This window comes from Harpia harpyja, chromosome 17 (genome assembly GCF_026419915.1).
Source record: "Harpia harpyja isolate bHarHar1 chromosome 17, bHarHar1 primary haplotype, whole genome shotgun sequence".
Classification (NCBI taxonomy): Eukaryota; Metazoa; Chordata; class Aves; order Accipitriformes; family Accipitridae; genus Harpia; species Harpia harpyja.
Window position 1 is genome coordinate 7,045,519 of NC_068956.1, and position 17,561 is coordinate 7,063,079.

The window sequence follows — 17,561 nt, forward strand, 5'->3', positions numbered from 1 at the left end:
GGACTTTCGGAGCTGAAATGTCTTCACAGCCTGGGTCTCTCAATGAAGGCTGTAATGGAGTCACATCTTCTCAATCAGTTGGATAGGATGAGGTATAAAATAAACTTGATCCACAGGTTACAGGTACAGCAGAGGAAAAATGCGGCTTTGAGTAACTCAAGATGCTTTGTGAAGCTTAATCCAGTTCCTTCTTTGAGGGCTTCTGTTACTTGTTTTGCAGTATTCTGTTTTAGGGTCATTGGGAGCAATGAGGAAGCCTTTCCTGCAAAATTCCCAGTCATAGAAAAGACTCATAGGATCAGGCCATTGTTCACTTATTTTTTATTTTTTGGCCATATAGTTTCTTTAAATTTGCTTATTATAAATGGTTTTACAGCTGTTTCAAAATACTAACCACAATGGCTTGATTCATAAAATATGTATAAATTTAATATTGAGAAGGAATGATTTCTAAGTATGTGTTTTTCTCATATATCTGATCAAAAACTTTCTCAGTGCAACCACAGAGGACAGAAAGCAGAGAGCTTGGACATTAGGAGGAAAAGTATTAAATGCTCAAAAATGAGATAATTGCATTAACAGCATGGTGCAGGAAAAAGGAAACAGAAAGTTTTCAGGAAAAACTGTGGCTTAAGTTAGATCAGCCCAGGGGAAGGTCTTTGCTGTTTACTGGCCTGGAAGGGAGGAAGAATATTTGACACAGCAACTTTTGCATCAGAATGCCAGGGTGCCAAAGAGATGTTTACAATACTGGAGATGAGAGTTTGTAAATAATCTATTCAGTCTTTTTCTTTTTCTTTCTCTTTCTGGAAATTTTAAGATTTGCTGAGCACAAGCTGCTGATTTAGTTTCTCTGTCTCTTATGTTTTACTAAACTCTGCTATAGTGCAAAAGCCTAAGCAAGCCTTCTTGCCAGTTGTGGCTTTTGTTCCACGTTCTTCTTTCTGCACTTGTTTCCAGATGCCCCATAGACTCAATCCACTCTTCAGGAATCAACATTTTCCATCTAGGAACTGTAGACCCCACAGCACCCGAGACCTGCTGTCCGCATCAACGCTTCCTGCAATATCCCACCCCCTGACATGGATATTTTCAGTGTAATGAACTTCCTGTAGCTGTGGAAAATAACATTTTTATAATGATTTAAAGTCTCAGAAGTGGGGAAAGGAGTAAAATCATTGCAGTTTAAAGCTCGTGTGCTGAAATCAGAGGCACTTAAGCAATGTAGGACTAGGGTGCTATACAGATTGTATCACTGCAGTGTGCGAAGACAGGGTGTGATGGAGCATGACTGTAGCCATAGTGCCATGACTGCACAAGCCAGTACCTCCAGCATTTCTGCAAAAAGAGGGAGAATTACACCCCTGGCTGCTGAAAGTCAGTGGCGCGGATTATCAATGTTGATACTAATAAGAGTTGCATGGCCAGACCCTACAGATGGCTTTGCAAACCTCCACCATTATGTCCAACTCCCTGCAGATACCAGCTCTCCACTCTTTTGGAGGACAGGAGTGTCATTTCTCTCTCTGTCCACTCAGAGAGCAACGCACCCTCTTCTTCAGTCCTTTCCCCTTCTGTTTTCTGTTTTTTCTAGATAATCTCTGCTTTACTTATGATCATCAGAGGGTGATCACACAATCAGTCTCATTGCAACAAGCCTTTGAAAAGCAATTTATAATATTTACCCACAAATGTGGTGCTTAAGTGGGGCACATTGCACTGTTGTAGAGCAAACGCTAGAGAGCGTTGCTTTCTTTACTGCAGTCTATTGCTTTTATTGTTACTCTCCTTTAAAATACCACCCTTTCCATGACGCCTGGGAAAAAAACAAACTTGAAAATGGTTAGACAGCTGAGGATCAAAATATTACTCTCCAGTATGGTTTGATTGTTCCTCTACAAGGTTTTCCTAGTACAGTTTGCCTTGTGCTTGTACAGTGCCGTAGCACACTGGGGTCCTTGACCACAGCTTTGGGATACAATGGCAACAGGACATTTCTGCTACTACTGCCATTAATACTACTGCTGCTGTTAACTCCTGTTGCTCTTCTTCTGGGCAGTGACAGATGCTGCAAAGGGCTGTCCCCTCCTCCCCTCCGAAGCAAACTGTCCTCGGGGCCTCCTGAGATCAAGGTCTTCCAGGGCAGCACGTTCCCTCACCTCTCTTTGAACCTCTGCAGGCAACCAGGGTTTCCTTCCAAGTGCTCCCTTTTGCCCTTCTGAAGGCACAGGAAGATAAAAGTGACTGTGAAATTTCACGGCTCAAGGTAGTGGCTCCAGTGGTTTCTGTCATCTAAGAATATTCAGGTCACAGGTTTTGTGTCTTTTTAAAGAGGGTCTGTAATGTGGCTCTTTTGGACTACTGTCTCTCTACGGGTTTTATACTTAACCTTTTTTTTTTTTTTTAAATGGAGTAACTTCTTTCATCTGTGGGGTTCTTCGCCATGGTCTCCTGTTTAAAGAGGCCCTGAACACTTGAAATGTTGTGCTATTTTTGGCATGTCTGGCAGACTCAGGCAAGGCTTTTTCCTCACTCATTGTTATCAGTTGTATGTCAAAGACCGTAAATATCACCCATATGTGATGCTTTTGAGTAGCTGTTAGTCATACTAAAATACTGTATGTCCTTGATGAGAATGCTGCCTTTAACAATTAGACTGCTGCAATAAGAAATGTTTTGGCAGAGGTGAACAAGCCCTGCAGGGATCTGCTTGTGTAGATTACCTGGAGTAGCCCCTGCTAAATGTGTTAGGTTGGGCTGCTATTAAAGTAATACCTTGTTGGCTGGTACAGAGGTATCAATTTTCCAGCAAATTCCCCAAAGCCCCACAGTTGTAATAGGAGGCATCTGCCACATGGATGGGAGTCTTCCCTTTTCACTCTTACAGTGTTATGAGGGTCAGGGTCTGTAATTTCCTAGATAACTTTTCCTCCTAGACACTCAGGAGTCATAGGAGGTTTTTGCGACTGCATTACTTTTTGTTTTCCTAAATGAGTCTGAAGTCTTTTATACAGGTGATCACGTGGGTATCGTATAGTTACGCAGCCCTCCTTTCTTTTTGTGAGATTCCTATTTTCTCCACGTTGGGTTTGTTTGCCTAAAACCAAAACCATTAACTTTTTAGGACTGTGAAGAAGAAAGTTGTTTCAAAGACTTTGCTGACTGAAACCTTGTGTAATTCCTTTGGCAGAAAGGAGGCTTGAATTTGATTTTCATATGCAGCTACATGCTTGCCTGAGCCTTGCCTCGCTGTTCAGAACTGTGCATCTATTCATCTTTGCTTTTTGAATTGCATTTCTCTGGTGGATGAGAATTCCCCAAGACCTGTGATATTTTTTCAATGACTAAGATGCTTAATTTTAATTGTTAATGTATTGTACTGCAAAATAAACCATGATTCCTTTCCCTTTCTATTCGCTTGAAGAGTGTCAGAAAAACACATCAATTAATTCTCCCATGCTTTTGCTGAGCAACACATTACTATGTTTTAGCTTATTTGATGGCTATTGCTGCAGACCAAGTCTGAACTATCATAACTTTGGGATATCCCAGCTTTATGAACTATGGCATCTAGACCCCAGTTTCATTACTAACAAAAATTGCTGAATCAGATTTAAGAACAGGGTTCACCTCTTTTGTTCTGGAAGTCATTGCTTGTGCCAGAGAAGGTTGTGATTACTAACTACATAATTTGTATGACAGATGGAGCTGGGGATCAAATTAAGTAGCTGTCTTAGGATACATTGTAAAGCAGTATCTAGCTTTAAACACGACTGCCTTTTTGGTTCCTAAAAAAAGGCACAAACAATGACAGGCTAAAAATAGCTGTTCACTTGGAGTTGACGACAGTTTCTGAGAGCTTGTCTTTAGGAAGATGTTGGAAAAAACCCTGCCGTTTTTTCCCCTCCCCCCTTTTTTCTTCTTTAAATGCACGTCCTTCTGTTTAAGCTTCTTCACCTCATTGCCCACAGAAAGATACCCACTGACTTTGATAGGACTTCAATATTTCTGCAGATTTCCAAGGGGGTTTACGTAAAGCATTATTTAAAGAAATTCTAAAAGTCACTGCAGATATTTCTATTAAGTTATGCTTATCCTACACAAATTGCTCTGTGCTGATAGAGAAGGAGGTAGTAAAGCCTTTTCCACTCTTTGCCTCCCACAGTATCTGCTGCAGTGAAAAAAAAGAGGCTCTTTTCTGGTTTTATTCTTGAAGACTTCTTCATAATTCAGTATGAATATCGGTGGTTCCCGGTGCTGTAAACAAAGAGTTGAGTCTTTGACTTTGTGTCCCTGCAGTCTAGTAAACAATCAGTTAATTCGTAGCATCCCAGCGTTGACAGGAGTGAAAGAAGTGGTTTGATCTTATTTTTGTGCTTGTGAATTAAAGCTTTGCCTTCTGGCTAGGTTCTGAGTTCCTTCCTTCTGGAAGACATTTGAGCATTTTGAATTCAGAATATGTAGTTACAAATGTGAGGGCACAGCCTTCTCCAGGATTTTTCTGCTTTCATTTTAATTTTTCTCTGTGTTTCTAATCCCAGCAAGCAAGAAAACAGTTTGAAAACGATGTCCAGTGTCTGAGCTAGGAGCACAATGCAATTCAGGAGCTTTAGAACTAGTCCGCTGCATTTTTATTAAATGAGAGTGAAGGAGTAGGTGGGACTTTTTATTTAAAAATAGATTAGCACAGGGGACTGAACTTGCATTTGAGGAAATGTTAATAAGCCAGCCAGCCATTGTCCTTAATCAGAGACTGTATTTGTAAGTAGAACATGTTGAATCTGTCATGATTGATGACGTTGTCTTTGTTAAAAGGGATGCTGCATCTTTAACAAGAGCAGACAGAAACAGTGCAGAATCTACAGTAAATTTGAGAATTGGAAGAGAAACGTTTCTTCATTTTTCCGTGTATAACATTTGTAAAATATTGAAAAGAAAAACATCAAAGCCAGGGGGAAATATAAGTAACTCGCTGCTTACATTTTAATTCCTCACCTTTCCCCTCTGGGTGAGTTCCCCCTCCTTTTTCCCCCCTGAATTTAAAATGCTGGAAGGAAAAGCAACTGAGGTCCAAGTTTCAGATGCTGAATTCTCTGCTAATTGAAATTACTGGGCATATTTCTATATATAGTCGGTGAAGAGATATGTAGCTTTCACTCAGTGCCTTCAAGACATGTCTTTTTGTAGTCAGAAAAACAGAGATCAATGCATTTTCAAACTGACAGAGGGAACGGATGCTCCTTAGTAGCACATGCTCGGGATCGTGTGTGTACCGTTTGTGCAGAGCAGAGACGCTGAATACTGGTCCATATGCTCCTTGTTTACTGCAATGTTTTTTGCATGTTACTGTGCACTCCGGACTAATGTGAAGGTAAGAGGAGATGAGACAACAATTTGGCAGGAATGTACATGTAAAAGCAGCTGCAGAAAATGTCTACCTTGTGTTGCTGAGTACTTTGGAATTGCTAGCTGAACAGGCATATTATTACAGGTGGTTGTGGAGGCTTTGTTTTATCGTTCTCTGTGTAGCTAAAGAATAGAAGCATGTTTTAATTTTGCAGTTTAGCAACCTTCAGTTTTTAACTGCTTGCAGTTCAGGTTCTGGGCTTGTATGATCTGATAAACATGTTTTGCTACTGTCCAGGTAGGCCAGAAACAAGATGCCAAAGGCTGTTTGTGCAAGGCTACATAGCTTTATATAGGATAAGAATTCCTATACTCTAGTCCCCCATGCATCCTCCAAGTGATGCTGCTTGCATGCTTTCTCGTCGATTACTTGCCTGAAATTCGGGGGTCTTGCTGCTGTTATCCGGGTTGGTTTTTGTGCTGATTTGTTTCTAACTTGAAACAAAATGCATACAAACAAATTATAAGCAATATCCTAAGAAATAAGCAAGGGGTTATTACTGCAAAATGCTATAGAAAAATGCCAGCTGGCAGCACTGGTCTCACAGTAACGATTAACCAGCGTTTGTCACTCATGTCAACATTTGCTTGCTCTGTTAATTAGTGTCAGAACTTCAATATAAGTTGCTGGATATATTACCTTCTCTGCAAGTAGGACAATATTAGCAGACAGGATCATTGGCATTGAACTGAGCTCTAAGCCAAGCTGTGGGCCAGCTGTGGGAATCCAGTTGCATAATTTAAATGAATTACAGTCCTTAGTCAACATATTGGGGAGGTACTTCTGGCATTCTGGCTTTTTCAAGTTCAAATGAGTGTCTGTGTCTGGGAAGGAAAGCACTGGTAAATGCCGGATAATCACAGTTAGAACTGTTTTACCTGGAGAAATAATTGTAAAGGATATTTTGCTTTCAAACTGCTTTAAACATGCCTTTGAATTAAAGTGAGTTTTCTGTATTTGCACTTGGTTTGATAGTAATGAACTTCATATTTATTTATTAGGTCAAAACTTTTTTTGCCATTTGATTAAAAGAGTATTTTGCATTAAAAGCTCACATTCTACGAGTCTGCTTCTATGTATGTGGTCAAGATCTGTACTGCTGATTGCTGTACTGAATTGCTAAGCTTTCACATTTTATTACTTTCTAATTAACTTTTTGCAATTCACTTTCTGTGCCACTTCTGAGGAAGAAAGTGAAAAATATATTTTCTTTGAATATGTGGATAACAAGCCAAAAAATACAAGTTAAAACTTTTAATGCTGTTCTGTCTTCCTAAAATACATCCATTGTCCTTTCCTTATGCTTTCCCTATAATGTATTTGGCAGGTTAGTAAATTACATCCACATTATATGCCCTGTGTTTTATGCAGTAAATTGTCAATAAAGAAATGTTTTGAGACCAACCATTCTTTATTGCTCATTTTGTCCCCCAGACTGCAGTACTGTGCTGAAGGTGTTCTGTCAACATGGGTCTGATGTTAAGAAATATTTCTCAGACTAAATAAGAATAGGTACAGGGGAAATTTCACTACGATTATTTTTACTGTAATTTCCATGAGATACCTTATCATTAAGTACCACAGCAACTGTTAGGATTCTCAAGGGTTTAACTTTTGAAATGTCTTTGTTTCCATTCATAAACACAGAAAAAAGTGAAACGTTTGAACTAGCCCAAGTCTGATGATTGTTTGGATAAAGTAGTTTTAATTTGTTGGAACTTCTTCAACTCTTAAGTGTGTCTGGAGTAATTGTTTGATATACAGTATCTGTTATTTACATGATATTGTTCTAAGGATGTTGTCTTCATTTGTTCTAATTTCCTCAAACTCATACACTTTCAATGTATACTTTGATCATCTATTTTCCAAGCTTTGCATTGGGCTACAGTAACATAAAAAAGCTGCACAAACTTTGCACATCCCCCCAGGAACTGGCCAAGTATGGCAGTGCCACTTGCATCTTCAGTAATTCCTATTTTCTTTTTCTGACATTGAAAATTACTTAATAAATAGGAGTTTATTGAAAGGTGCTCCCCATGCCCGGTCATTCTAAAATGTATTACATAGTGTTTCTGCAGAACTCTGTTGCTTTTAACTTGGTTGGCACTAACATAAGCCACAGCTTTATGGGTGGCCAAAATAAATGAAATACATTATAAAACATCTGTTTCGAGTTTTGTATTTTCCCCCTTTTAAATGGGTGGAAAAATCTTAGTGGTTCTCAAATATTTTAGTCTTTAAGTCATAAGATAGAATTAAACTATAAGTACAGGCTGTAACAGGAAATAGATCTGCTTGCCCTGGAAAGTGAAAAAGAAAAGCAGTTGGGTCTGTTTCTGATGGCAGCTGCAGTTTATGGCTTTAGAGAAAGCAGATTTTTCAAGTTCAAGGTAGGACTCTCGCTTCTTGATTGCCAGTCTATCTTAAACTGCCCATGTGAACTTAGTTGGCATATGCAGACTCATAAAAAGGAAAAGAGGTCTACCCTATGCATTCTTAATCAAAGTCTATTTTTACAGCTGACTAAAGAATAGTACTGACCATGAACACGTACCTGCCTATGTGAATAATTATTTCTTCCTGCCTGAGCAGAAACAAAGTCAGTGGTTAAGAAAGGCAGAAAGATGTCTGAGAAGTTATGAGCAAAATATCTTTCTCTGTCAGAGTTTCTCTGGAACTACATTTTAAAAATTAAATTCAGTTTGAATTAAAAAAAAGTCAAAAGAAAATATAACTATTGCTTACTATTACCTATTTACTTGACACAGCGTTATTAAGCTTCTACATTTCTGATGTATCTCTTTCTTGCTCTCTCATGTATGCACAGTTTTGTGCCTCAGTGGAAGGTATCATAAATAAGCACAGAAGTCAGGGAATTAAAATCTAAAAGCAGTGCCTCCAAGATCAGAAGTGCTGTTGTGGAAATGTGCAGTGTGTGTGAAAAAGTGGACTCCTACTGTATGTGGTAGTTAAATATATTGTTGTATTTTCAGCATGAGTAAGTCTCAGGAGCAGAGGCTAACTATGCCAGGGGGCTTCCAAGTGTCAAATGTTTGTAGTTTTAATTGTGTCCACTGTGTATTGAAAATACTTTCTGTATTTATATGCAAGAGATTTTTAGAGGTTGCCATTAAAAACTTTCTGTTCTTGGCTTAGGCAAGTATTTTAAATTCCCTCAGTATTAGCAATATTTCTTGTAAAACTATGGGAAACATTACAAATATTTAAGTTCCATAGTCTGAGCTAAGCTTGAAGAACTTTTATGGACTGGGGTCTTGCTTTCCTTTTAAAAGTTTGTAGGAGTTTTGCCTTCCCCTTCCCTTGGTGGACTCTGTGTGTAGTTCTGACAGATTTTACTGTGAACCTGGGCTGCTATTTCTGGCAGCCAGTTTGAGGGTCTTACTGGAGGCAGAGCCGGTGCTTCTGGGAATTTGGGTAGCAGAGCTGATGCCTTTCATTTGTACTTTAGCGTGGGACTTGATGTGAGCCCTGGGCTCTCTCACCTTGAAACACCTCCTTCTCAGCAGCACTCAGCACTGGCTCTGGGGTCGTCAGAGCTTCACGTAAAGATCAGGGGGGTTTGTTATGAATTCAGATCCATACCCTTTGAAGTGCCAAAGGCTTCCCAGGAGGCTCAGAGTTACTTCAGGAGGAGTTTAAGGCTGTCTTCATGTTAATGGGTACACTTGGCACCTCACAGAACTGAGCTCCTACCTGAACACTGGGTTAACGAAGAGCCTTTTTTTTGTTCTGACTGCTAACTTTGGGTCACTGCGGTGGTGATAGAAGTCTTCTCCATGCCATCCCTTGTATCTCCTGTGCTTCAGCTAAAAGATTCTGCTAGGCTGTGTCAAACAGGAACCATGAAGTGATTTATGGCTGAAATTTTGACCTATGCGTTGTCACTTTTTGAGGATCTTAGATGATGCAGAGGACCCGTTGGGGTAGCAATGGAGTATGGCCAGGGCCTGTGGAGGGTGCTAGGAGCTAGCATCCTTTAATCACTTTAGCTCTCTCTGTTCATCCTCTTGTCCCACCCGCTTTTCAAAAATAAGAGTAATTATGTTAACCTAGTAGTTTCCAATTGCAACGTAAGTTGTGGATTAAGCAATAAAGGCAGGAGAATCATAGTAACAAATAGCAAAATGGTTCCTTGCCAAAAGCTGCAAAACATCACAAATGCCAACCCAGATGCTGACTTCTGTCTACATTTTTAAATTTACTTCCCCTCTCCCAGTATATATTAATGATGTAGGTACATAATTAACTTGTGTATATCATGTATTTTGCCACCTGTACCAAGAATTGTTCTGGTCTTCCAAGGGAAAAGAGTTTATGGATCTTTCAGAGTTGGGCCTGTATTGCCAAAATATGTTCTGCTGTAATCTTATGGTATTCTTTGCAAATGGGGGATGAAGTAAAAATGATTTGGACTCCCAGCTCTCACAGACTTCCAGACATGGTCCTTGGTTTGATATGCTTATTTTCCTCCTTTAAATGTTCTGTCATGCACCATCCTCTAGCACCTCTCTATTAAGTGAGGAACAGTTCAGAAGTCACATGAATGGCTTTGATACAGAATTTTAAAAGGAGTAAGCAGGAAAGATTGGTTTCTCACTTTTTCTAATGTAATTAAGAATAGACTCAGGGGTGGTTTTTATTTGAGTTTACTCCGTTTTGTAGTTCTGATTATGTCTGACAGTCTGACTTACTTTACTCATAACTGCATAGTCATAACTACAACACAAGTGGCAGGTCAAAGTACGGTTCCTCTACTACTGCAGGACACCAAGGCAAAATGAGGTTAGTACTACAAAGCAAACAAAGTTGGTATGGAATTTCCACCCTGAGAGTTTTGGGGACAAGGAAAAGGGTAATATTATGTAGGCTGTGAATATCTAGTTGAATTTCCATAATATATCTTGTCATCTGTTTATAAAATGTTTGCCTAGGCTATAAAATAAGCAAGACCTTGAACTTTATAAGGGATTTGTTTAACAACTGAGGGATCTAGCCTTGAGAGCTAAAAACAGCTGAGCTGTTTGTATTGCTGTCATCCTTTCGTTAAATAAAGATGGAATTTTAGGGAAGAGATAACTCATTGCAAAAAGGGGTTAGTGATCTCTTGGACCAGCTTCTACAAAGAAAGCTCCCTCAAAATTGCAACGGTAGTAATATCACAGCATTTCTTTCTTTTGGTAGCTTGCTGTACCTGTTACTAAAATATATTGCTACTGCCCACTCTCATGCTTCGCAGGAAGTTAAAGTTCTCATTTATGGCCCAGTTTTTGCAATCACAGCAGCAATGTTAATTGGAATTCTGGTAAACGGGAGATCTGAATCCAGTCTCCTACAGTTCAAATAGTAGTTCTGTCTGAATAAGAAGTACATTATTTGAATCCAGAAGATTGATTTTTCCACTTCTGAAATCAAACTTGGCCAGATTTGCAGGCATTTATAATACCTAAGTACGTACTGTACCACTCCACCCAGCTGCAAGTGTTGATTTACAATACATGACCATAACAAGTTATGAATGAAAGTGGTAATTAGAATAGATTAATAACACAGCAGCAGCTTTGGTTTTCTAGGTATAATAAGATTGGGACTATATTTAATCCATAGACCAGAATAATATTCCCTTAAAGGCCATTATAAATGTGTGAATAGGTACAGAGATGCTAAAATGACAAGCACAGTATAAGAAATTAAATCCACTACTAAGAATTCTTTATGAACACTAGGCAAATATGAATATTATGCTATGGGGATAAGGGGTACTTATCTAAAGTTAGAAGAGTTAGTTACAAAAATAGTGGCTGGAAGATACAGAAGCTAGGCACTATTTTCTTCATTCGGAAATTTCTGGATAGATACTAATATGAAAAAAATAACATTTCAATTCTGTTTTGTGTCTCCCATTTTGAAATGGGCTCATTAGAGCTTATCTGATGAGCTATTCTTATCAGAGATATATAATTGGCCTTTTTGTTAGAGGAGAATTGAAAAGATCTAGGACTGTAAAAGTATTTAAATTTGTTGAGTTTTTAATATGTGCAAGTAACTAGAATATAATATGTCTATATGTGACAATTTTATGTTTACATAAAAATGATGAAAAGTTAAATCCTCTACCGTTAAATCGCTGCTGATAGGCTTGCCCTATGCACTTAAGATGCCAGTGTTTGTGTGACTTTTATGAGATTGCAGAGAAATTAGATCAACAATCCTGACAGCAATGCTGCCTACAAAATATTGAGAAACGTGACCCAGGCAAAAGTGAGTTGTTTTTTTTTTCCTTGGGAAACTCTGTGACTCCTATCACCTGCATGGGTAGAAGTGCGGAAGACCATTAATCAGTGATGGATGGAGTTGATAATATCGTGCCACAATTAAAGGCTGCCCAGCAATCTGTCATGGTTAGCTTCTATCTACATTCACTTCTAACTTCATCTGTGTCTCCTGTCCCATTTGTTCATGCTAAGTTGGATAAAGATATTCTCTGTCTGTGGTTGAGTGGAATGTTGCATTTTCCTGGGCTAGCCTTCACAGGTGTGTCTTCTCTTAATGCTACTGCTACTGGTTGTATATATATTTTGGACATGCTGAGATGTTTTGTTCCTATCCTGGCTCCCATGTTTTTGGCATGGGATGAATGTATGAAATGCTTGTACATGGTTTTGGAGGGGGAAGGCCCCACCCCTTTCCTTCCACAATATCCTTACAGACGGTGGGAGACAAGGAAAGTGTCTTTTGGAAGTAAAGATGCAAAAGAAGATTCCGAAAGAAGAATTGATATTTTTCCAGTTGTGGACACACACCAGAGAAATGAACTCTGGAACACATTCAGGCAGTCTGCATTCCACCTGTGTCCCCATGCCAAAATAATGAGTGATAGCTACAGATTAATGACTAATACAGAAGTTTCAGAATGAAAAAACTATTATTAAAAGCATAGCCATCACTGTTTTCTCAGAGGAGGAGGAGGTGGCTGATTTTTCCCTTTGTATCTCTGGACAGATCTGTGTTTGAAGTAGTATAAATTCTCCTGATAACTGACTAGCTCCCAGACTTCTTCTGGTAAGACAAGTAAAACAAAATCTGAATCCCGTAAAAATAAATCAAAGAAACCTGGGCACAAACATTTTTTGTTTTAGTCTCACTTTCACCAGAGAGGTAAACCTCTCAAATTTCAAATAGGAATCTCTGCACAGAAGTAATTGGGAAGGCTTGCCTGCCTTTGATAGCACAGAAGATCATTAAAACCTTAGAAAAGGAGGATTGACTGGACAACTGAAACTCAGAAAAGCATTTTCATCCAAGTTGCAGGACAGATGAAGAAAAATATCGTAGATAATTCACACATATTTGCAGATAATTTGGACAGGATTTTCAGCCTGCTCCAGATTTGTTTTCAAAACTTCAGTTTTCATTTGCAAACAAAAATAAATGGCCAAGTTTTCAAGTTAGACAGAACAATCATAATTAATCTAGTCTGTCAGCGCAGACTGTAAAACTAACATGAATTGTTGAAGGAAGGATACATCTCTTGACACCTGCTGTACCTTTTAGAAAAACATTCTGTTTCTATTGAATAATTTCTAATGAGGGAGAACCTCTCACAACCTTTACAAATGTATTATTCCATGGGTTAATTAGTCTGTTGGAGGCGTGTGCCATATTTCTAGTCTGATTTAATCTAGTCTCAGCTTCCAGCTTTTGGGTCACTTTCAGTTTTTTGCTACATTTTAATCCACTGGACTGAGGAGTCCACTGCAAAGAGTTGTTCCCCCTGTGAGCAGCTCTAGGCTGCAGCGAAGGCATCACCTAATCATCTCTTTGATTAAGTAAATAAACTGAGCTCCTGGCATCTTTTACTGCAAAGCATGATTGCCAGAGCTCTCATCCTTCTCATGACTCGTCTTTGAGCTCTCTCCAGTTTCACAGCAGGCCTCCTGATCGGTGCATGCCACAGCTGCACGCAGCCTCAGAGCAGTTGCAGCCCCGTGCAGAAGTAATAAATAACCTGGCTCCCACTAAAGATACCGTGTGTATGTCCAGGGTTGTGCTGGCTCTTTTAGCCACTCTGCTGCGCTGGGAGTGCACGCTCTGCCCCGTATCAAGCAGGACTGCCATCTGCTTAACAGCAGACCTCTCTGGAAAGCACCCGTAAGGAAGAGTTGCTTGCTTTATTCCCAGAGTTAGGACTTTATTGCTGTCTGTGTTAAAAAATACATTGATCTGTATCAGTGACCTGTCTTCTGCACCATTTACCACACTAGCTTTTTTCTGTCATTGCTAAATCTCATCAGTAGTAAGTGACTGAGTTTTCTCCCAGATTGATCAACATTTGAAAAGCATAAGGCCAGGAGCAGCCCACGAGGATCCCACTGAACACAGCTGATCAACTGTCCCATTTGTAATTACATTCTGAATCCTGTCAGTTAGACACTTTTAAATCCATTTAATGTGTGCCATTTTGATTTTGTTTTTAATAAAATGTCATGCAGTGCCGTGTCAACTGATTTACAGAAGTCTAAGTACGTTATATCAATATTGTTACCATTGTCAGCCAAATTTGTAATCCCATCTGAAAAAAAGATAGCATGTTAGTTAGCTTGACATGATCTGTTTTCCATTAACCTGGCATTATGTGTGTTTCTTTCCTTCAGAAATTAATATATATTTTATCAGCAACTCCATGCTAAGTGCTTTTGAAAAATTAGCCATAACTAGCACAATAGAAATTGCTAGGAATGAATCTCTTTAAACCCAGTCCGTGTTTAAGTCCCTGTTTAGAAATCTATCTCTAGCTAAGCACTAATCGAAAGTCAGGAATTCCTGAAGGGTTGATCTTGCAAAATAGGGATATCCCAGTTAAAATGGAAAAGTGAATAAATTGTGAGTGCAACAAAGCTTGTGTGGAAGAGATGGTTTCTTTTATTGGACCATCTCTAGTGGTTGAAAAACAGCGGATGTTCTTCTGGGTACACAATGCCCTTTGGTCTCACTTATCTCCTTAGATTTACATGGCTATGATAATGGCTAGCAACTCAGCAACTAGACATTCTATGACACGGCATTTTGTTAGAAATTAAATCATACTACATAGTTCTTTTAGAAAAGGGAAATGTTAAGACTTTGAAAGATGATTTCTCTTCTACTAGATGACCCATGAAGTCAAGAACATGAATTCTTGCTGAAAAGGTATTGGAGTGCTGACCAGTACTTTCATACACTCTTCCTGTGTGCTTTTGAGATGTTATTAATTTCTTATGAAAACCTGTTTTGTAGTGAATCACATGATACATTCACACATCTCTTGTAGTGCCTGAGTTCTTAAAAATGAGGACATGAAGGCCACAAACTGGTTTCTAGCCACATGTGTAACCAGGAAGTGGATATAAGGCATTTTGTCTCTAGAGCAAGAAAGCAATCTAAAGAACTCAGGTGACATTCAGCTCACTTAACTTCAGACATAACCAATGTAAACATCTATATCTAGTGATTTCAGGCTCCCTTTAGTGTCGGTAGAGAGGAATTGTCTCTTCTAAGGCATGATTCATATGACCTAGTTTAAATATCTACATGGGGATGAGATTAATTGTGTCCTGAAAGTGCCAGTTTCTCTCCATTTACCAGAGAGAGCTTAGGTGACTAGCTGAGATGTAGGTCTCTCTCTTATAGACGTTTCCATCTGGTCAAATTAATCCCATCCTTCAAAGCAGCAAAGATGGGATTTGTAATGCTGGTCAGGCAGCTTTTTCCCTCCTTTCTTTTTGCATGTAACAGAAGGAAGACATAAAAATGTGGGGAGGAGGAGCAAGCTGTTGTGAAGGGTCAGCCAAGATGCCCTGGAGATGAGGCAAGAGCAAGAGCTTGCAGGACTATGAGATCATCTGATTTGTTTTCCTTTGTTTTTGTCTTGGTTCTTGCTTCTAAATTGCTTAATTAATATACAAAAAATAAGCAGTGAGTAATTGAACTGAGCTGTTTGCAGCATGCTTCCCTCTTGCCCAGCTGGTAGATCAGCCCATTATTTCAATGATGTTCAACTGTTATATTTTATTTCAGTTGCTTTAAAGTTATGAGAGAACAAATTAAGGACCAAACTCTTCGGTTTGGTTCTTTTCTGAGAGCTGTGCAGCTTTCACAGTGTAGGCAGGTGCTGCAAAGGCATCAAAAAAAAAAAAAAAGAAATAGAGCACATACATAGAGTATTTTAGGTGTGTTTGAGGCAGGGGGTCTTCATCTGAGCTTGGTTCCTATCAGCCAGTAAATCTAGATAACTGAGAAACCAGTTCAGCTCACCTTAAATTAGACACCCACAGTTGTCCAGCTGAACAGCTAACTGTATCATCAGCCTCAAAAGGGTCCCAAAACTATGGGATCATCCCGGGGGTAAACTTGGGTAGAAATGCAAGAAGGAAGAGTGAACATGGGCCTAGAAGCGTAGGTGTGACTCTGGAAGACCTGAACTGCTGCCACACATTCACCAGAAAATGTCATTAGAAGTAATAGAGTCACTAATGCATCTTAGGGGGATATTTTGTGAGGATTAATTAACAAATATTTGTACAGTACATCCACTGTAAATTTGCCATGTCTCTATAATGCATGGTAAAATTAGCAAGCAATTTAAGTGTCAGGGACTGTTTAAGATAATTAAGATAACTTTTCAAAAGTTGTTAGGAGCTGGTTACCAGGGGATTTGTGAAGATCTAATTACCATTAGCCATCTGACCAAAACAGGTGACTTGATCCTGAGATTTTCCCCCAGCTAGATTTAAATATTGACATGATCTTTTAAACAGATCAAATTCCACAAGTTTTGACAGTTAAGTTAATATTTATTTCACTCTTTTTCACACATAAAATGCAATACTTCTCAACTTAAAGATGAGCTCAAATTCAATTGTAACCTGTAGCTTATTGCTATGTAATTGTTTTATACAGTATTAAGCTAAGGGAGAATATTTGCTGTGTTCTGTTTTTAGGGGAATTCATACACTTAATACAGAAAAACGTTTTAAAGATTTCTTGACAGGCTAATAAATCATGAATGGATGGATTGTCCCCCATCAGCATATAGTTTCACACAGGATGATGAAACAAAAGATATATTTTTTGTGGTCCATAGTTGGTGGCATACATCAGCTCCAATGGAAAAGGAAAAAAAAAGAAATGGGAGAAAAGAGAAAAGGAAAAGTTTCCCCAATGGTCAGCCAGGAAGAGGAGTGGTGGGGGTGTCCCTAGACAAGCATTCCCTTCTGGGTGTCTTCTCCAGTGCATCAGGTGTTCCCTGAATACCTTTTCCAAAGTAATTTTATAGTTTTCTCAGGACCTTCTCAGTCTCCCCCATTGTTTTTTCTTGCCTGTTATGCCAACAGAGCTGACTGGAGCACTCATCTGTCGGTCAGAGACATTGCAGAGCTGATAGGCTTTGTGCATATACCTTATGGAGAAATACTTAATGGCTGTCTAAAAGACTACTTTTTACTGGTATTACCTACTAAGCTCTGTTTCATCCCTAGCACAGGGTTATAACCCAAAATTTAGAGTCTAAGTAGTGGCAAAGGGTGAGTGAAAGGAAAAGCAATTCACAAGGGCTAGAGGTACTGCCACAGCAACTGAGGGTACGTAGGTAGGATGTGTCAACGGGGGAGGCTGACTACAACATTGCACATGAAGGACTGCAAAGGGAAAGTCCTGAGCGTTACACGGATTAAGGCAATGTGCAACCAATAAAAAATTTTGTGTTGGGAGGAGAATAAAAGAGAAAGTAACTGTAATAATTTTTCCAAATGAATGACTACACAGACTCCTTAACCCTCAGTGGACAAAGCCCTTTGGCACTGATCTTGCAATTGACTGGACAGAATACCTCCTCAACCTCCCCCACTCCCCCCAAATCCCCAGCAGAAATACCTCTCATCTCTCCTTGCTAACTGTAAACAGCAATGAGTCACTTCTGGGTTTCCCTAGTTTATTCTGGTCTTACTCATTTCAGTTTTATTATGCCTAAATTACATCTGCCATGGCTCTGTCTCTTCTTCACACATATGCAATCTCTCCACTGCTGACATTTGATGCTAGTTCCTGGCTTTGCATCAAACTTATCTATGGAGCACTACTTTTCAACACAATTCCTGCA

General features: G+C 39.2%; 1 protein-coding gene across 20 annotated transcripts in view; it reads left to right on the plus strand.

Moving 5' to 3' along the window:
- The window catches only part of DLG2 (discs large MAGUK scaffold protein 2), a 1,027,713-nt gene that overhangs the window by 255,747 nt on the left and 754,405 nt on the right, over positions 1-17,561 (plus strand). The window contains exon 1 of one of the 20 annotated variants that reach the window (XM_052812321.1): positions 5,089-5,371. The exons of 18 other annotated variants lie outside the window; for them this stretch is intronic. In XM_052812321.1, the coding sequence (XP_052668281.1) occupies positions 5,252-5,371 (120 nt within the window). In that variant the 5' untranslated portion in view covers positions 5,089-5,251. Of the gene's footprint in view, positions 1-5,088; positions 5,372-17,561 lie in introns of those variants that run through there. One more of the 20 variants, XM_052812325.1, reaches the window with a different exon arrangement.